This window comes from Quercus robur, chromosome 8 (genome assembly GCF_932294415.1).
Source record: "Quercus robur chromosome 8, dhQueRobu3.1, whole genome shotgun sequence".
NCBI classification, from domain to species: domain Eukaryota; kingdom Viridiplantae; phylum Streptophyta; class Magnoliopsida; order Fagales; family Fagaceae; genus Quercus; species Quercus robur.
The window spans coordinates 2,197,935-2,202,318 of record NC_065541.1 but is presented as its reverse complement, the minus strand read 5'-3'; the positions used below and the strand labels follow the sequence as shown (position 1 = coordinate 2,202,318).

The 4,384-nt window shown below is 32.2% G+C and overlaps 1 protein-coding gene across 1 annotated transcript; it reads left to right on the top strand.

Moving 5' to 3' along the window:
- Window positions 1–1,846: 1,846 nt before the first annotated feature.
- LOC126694045 (heavy metal-associated isoprenylated plant protein 47-like) lies at window positions 1,847–2,529 on the top strand. Its single transcript, XM_050390069.1, has 3 exons — window positions 1,847–1,852; window positions 2,026–2,104; window positions 2,198–2,529. Exons 1-3 carry the CDS (start codon window positions 1,847–1,849, stop codon window positions 2,527–2,529), a joined length of 417 nt encoding a protein of 138 aa, XP_050246026.1.
- The last annotated feature ends 1,855 nt before the right edge of the window (window positions 2,530–4,384 follow it).

Genomic DNA, 4,384 nt, shown 5'->3' with positions numbered 1-4,384 from the left:
GGGTATTTCGGTCATTTTATTAGGTTTTGGTGGTATTTGGGTCATTTTATTTAGGTTTTGGGGTTATTTTAGTCATTTTTTAGGTCTTGGGTATTTCGATCATTTTTTAACTTTCAAGGTATTTTGGTAATTTTTTAGGTTTCAGAGGTATTTCAGTCATTTTTTAGGTTTTAGGGGTATTTCGGTAATTTTTTAGGTTTAGGGTGCATTTTGATAATTTTTAGGTTTCGGGGGTATTTCAGTCATTTGTTTCGGTTTTGGGGGTATTTTGGTCATTTTATAGGTTTTGGGGGAGGGTATTTTGGTCATTTTTAGGTTTCGGGGGGGGGGGGGTATTTTAGTCATTTTTTAGGTTTTAGGGTATTTCAGGCATTTTTTAAGTTTAGGGGGAATTTTGGTAATTTTTTAGGTTACGAGGTAATTTGGTAATTTTTTTAGGTTTCAGAGGTATTTTAGTCAAGGTATTTTTGGGGTATTTTGGTAATTTTTTGGAAATTTTAGAGGTTTTGGGGGGTATTTTGCTCAATTTAGAGATTTTGGAGGTATTTTGGTCATTTTGTGGGTTTTGGGGGTATTTTGGTCATTTTCTTTGTTTTGGGATTATTTTGGTCATTTTTTGGGTTTTGAGGGTTTTTTGGTCATTTTTAAGTTTTGGGGGTATTTTGGTAAGTTTTTGGGTTTTGGGGGGGTATTTTGGTAATTTTTAGGTTTTAGAGGTATTTTGGTCATTTTTTGGATTTTGGAGGTATTTTGGTCATTTTTTGGGTTTTAGGGGTATTTTGGTCATTTTTTGGTTTTGATGGTATTTTGGTAATTTTTAGATTTTGGGGGGTATTTTAGTCATTTTTTTAGGTTTCGGAGATATTTTGGTCATTTTTTGGTTTTGGGAGTATTTTGATCATTTTTTTTGGGTTTTAGGGGTAATTTGGTCATTTTCTAGAAATTTAGATTTTATGTTGTTTATTTAAATTTTAGATGGGTTTTAGTGGGTATTAGTAGGTTTATCCATTAAGACCCATATAATTAAATAACCTAATGGGTCTTTACCCATTTAACCCAAAATTTTTTAAATGAGTTGGGTTAAGACTTATCCAAATTAGATGGATAATGAGTGGGTTCATGGATATGGATAAAAATTGTCACCCCTAATTATAAGCTGATAAAACCTTCTTCTTTTTTTTTTTTTAACGGGAAAACACATAATTAATTGTAGAAATTACCATTTGTCCTCAGTTCTTCATATTTTCAACAGCAATTTAGAAGCTAATCAAACATGGCGTCTAACATATATATGTAAATAAGTAATTACAAAAATCATAAATGCAATGTACGGAAATATAGTCCTAGATGTACAACAATTATCCTTCACTCAAAAATAAATTCTTTTCTAGCCAGGTCTGCTGCAGCCTTTAGAATATTTGGAAGCTAATTATGGAAGCTTGTTTTGAGTAATTGTAAGTTAGTCTTGTTTTCTCTTTGGCATTCCTTGATGTATCCTTGCATATAGCTGCTGTTTATTTTTGATAGGTGAAGGGAAAGCTCATAGCTAGTACAATTTCTTTGATATTCCTTGATGCTGCCTTGTTCTTGTATAAATTTATTCTTTCATTATATAAAATTCTGCCGGTTATTCTAAAAAATAATAATAATAATAATAAATAAATAAATAAAAAGATAACAATTAATCCTTTTCGGTGTGCTAGATTAGTCAAAGTATACTCCGCTAGCTAGGCTCACGTTTATAAATAGACTTACAATTTATTTCTTTCTCCAAAAGAAACAGGTTAAGCTCATTAGTCATTAAAGCTCTCTCACAAAATCCGCCTGTTATTGCTTCGTCTAAAACATGAAGGTAAATTAAACCTCGTTACACCTTAAACGCAAAACAAGCGAGTTCTGAAACTTGATTTTATTTGTATCTATATAGTCTTTAAGAAACAACAAAAGTTTTTGGTATAATGTGTGTTTGTATGTGTGTGTTATAAATTTAGAACTAAATTCTGTGCTTTTTATCTTATGTTACAGCAAAAAATAGTGATCAAGGTGCAAATGAACTGTGACAAATGCACAAGAAAGGCCATGAAGATTGCCTGCAAAGCAAATGGTTAGCATTAACCACGAGAGAGAGAGAGAGAGAGATTGGCTTTTAAGTAACTATATATGGAGAAGGTACTTACAATGTTCATTAATTTTACAGGTGTGAACTCGGTGGCCATAGAAGGGTCTGATAGAGATCAGTTGGTAGTGATTGGTGAAGGTGTTGACTCTGCTAACTTGACCTGCTCATTAAGGAAGAAGCTTTGCTATGCCGCTTTATGGAGCGTGGACGAAGTGAAGGCAAATAAAAAACCAGAAGAGAAACCAAAACCGGAAGTTCAGAAGCCAAACAAACCCGAAAGTACATCTTCAACATGTTCTTGTGGCTGTCCTCAGTTACCCATCTGCCCTCAATATGCACCATATCCCATGTTATATGAATCGAGAGTCTATGATTATACTCCGAGTCCAAGTTACTGCCCCATCATGTGATATCCAACGTTTTCTGGAACAAGAAGTTTTGGACAACATAATTTTCACATATACTATTAGGGCGTGTTATGATTTATCCATAATAAAAATAGTATCAATAATGGATCCAGATCAGTGATATTATTCTAGTAATTTACAACATTCCAAGTCAGCAATTTTGAAAAATGTTATGTTTCTAGCACTATTGTTACGTTTGGATGTGTTCTATTATGGAAGTTTCTCGTTAGGTTGATCTTTCGACAGTGATGGAGCTACTTGAGGACCGAGGCCCCCCCCCCCCCCCCCAAATTTTTTGAAAAAGATTACGGAAATTTTTTTTTGGAATTATCCTAACTAATTTGAAAATTTTTATGAACCTTATCATCTTGGCTTCCCATACTTAATAATATACATATATATTTAAGAAAGTCTAAAAATCTAATAATTAAAATAAAAGTCTAAAAATAAATAAACTTTCATTTAAATAGAATATAATCCAATTAGTAATAAATATATATGTCAAACAATTACAATAATTCGATATTTACCATTTTTAAAATGAACATTTAGGCATTTTAACAATTACCTCAACAAATAAAAGAAAAAAGAATATACATTTTATACCAACACATCTAGCGCTTACATGTACCACAACAATAGAAAAATTGAAAGGTCAGAGACTTTATTGAATGTTGATTCACCACACTAAGCCACCACAGCTGACTCTCTCTCTCTCTCTCTCTCTCCGTTTGCCTTCTTCTTCTTCTTCTTTTCTTTTCAATTCTTTCCTTTGGGCTTTTTTTTAGGCTGCTATTGATTTGTAATGTAAAAAGTAAAATCTTATAAAGCTTCTATGTGAGTGTGACTGGACAAGACAAGAAAAAGAAAGACAAGCTTGAGCCTTGAGCCTTGAAGCGTCTGTGTATGCCCTCGGAAAAATTTCGTAGGCGCCGGCACATAAAACATGTGTCTCACATGGGCCCCACAGGTACGGTCTTACAGGCCCTCACCCCTGTGCAGCATTGTGCCCCTGACCGGCTGACCACTTTCCCAATTTCCATTATTTCCCAGATACTTTACTTTTTTTGTTTTTCCTTATAATATATTATTTGTTATTATAATAATCAATATATTATATATCACACATTATAAATGTACTTGAGTAAAATTTACTACTATATTAACATGTATTTAGTTGTTGTTTATTACTTTATTATATTAATATGTATTTGGTAGTTGTTTATTATATTTAATACTACTATCTTAATATTTATTTAATTTGTATATTGATTATTAAATTGTATTGTATATTAATCTTTTAGATTTCATACACAAATAAATTTATATATGGTCATCTAAGATAAATTCTTAACTCTGTCAATGTCTTTTGAGCTGCTAGAACGATAAATAAGCAACTGGTATATCCTTGTTAAACATATATTATGCCTTGGATCAAGGGAGGTTTTACGGTGCTTGCTTAATTTCTAAAGAAATGTATCTGTGCATGGCATACTGGTCTTCACAAGCAAGATATATTGGCAATGGCAACAGGACTAACAATTGGGTAATGGATGCTCCGATAAGTGACATCAATGTTCCTAACACTGCAGCATTATGCAAATTAAACGTGGCTGTCTCCTCTTTTTTTTTTTTTTTTTCCTTGTACTTTGTGATTGAAGTATCAAAAAGAAAATGATTGATAGACAAGTTTGATGCTCATGCTTCATCTGCTACAAGGATTTATTATTATTGTTTACCAAGTTGCAATGAGAAGTAGCTTTGTTATCTAAAGTCTAAACAAGGACAGAACCAAGATTTCATCTTTAAGGCCTGAAAGTATTAACAAAAAGATTTTTACCATTCAAGAATAAAAAAT

Bases quoted from the DNA above. Each gene is read 5' to 3' on its own strand.
- LOC126694045 (XM_050390069.1), top strand. The intron at 2,105-2,197 runs GTTAGCATTAAC...TTAATTTTACAG, and splicing joins GATTGCCTGCAAAGCAAATG to GTGTGAACTCGGTGGCCATA.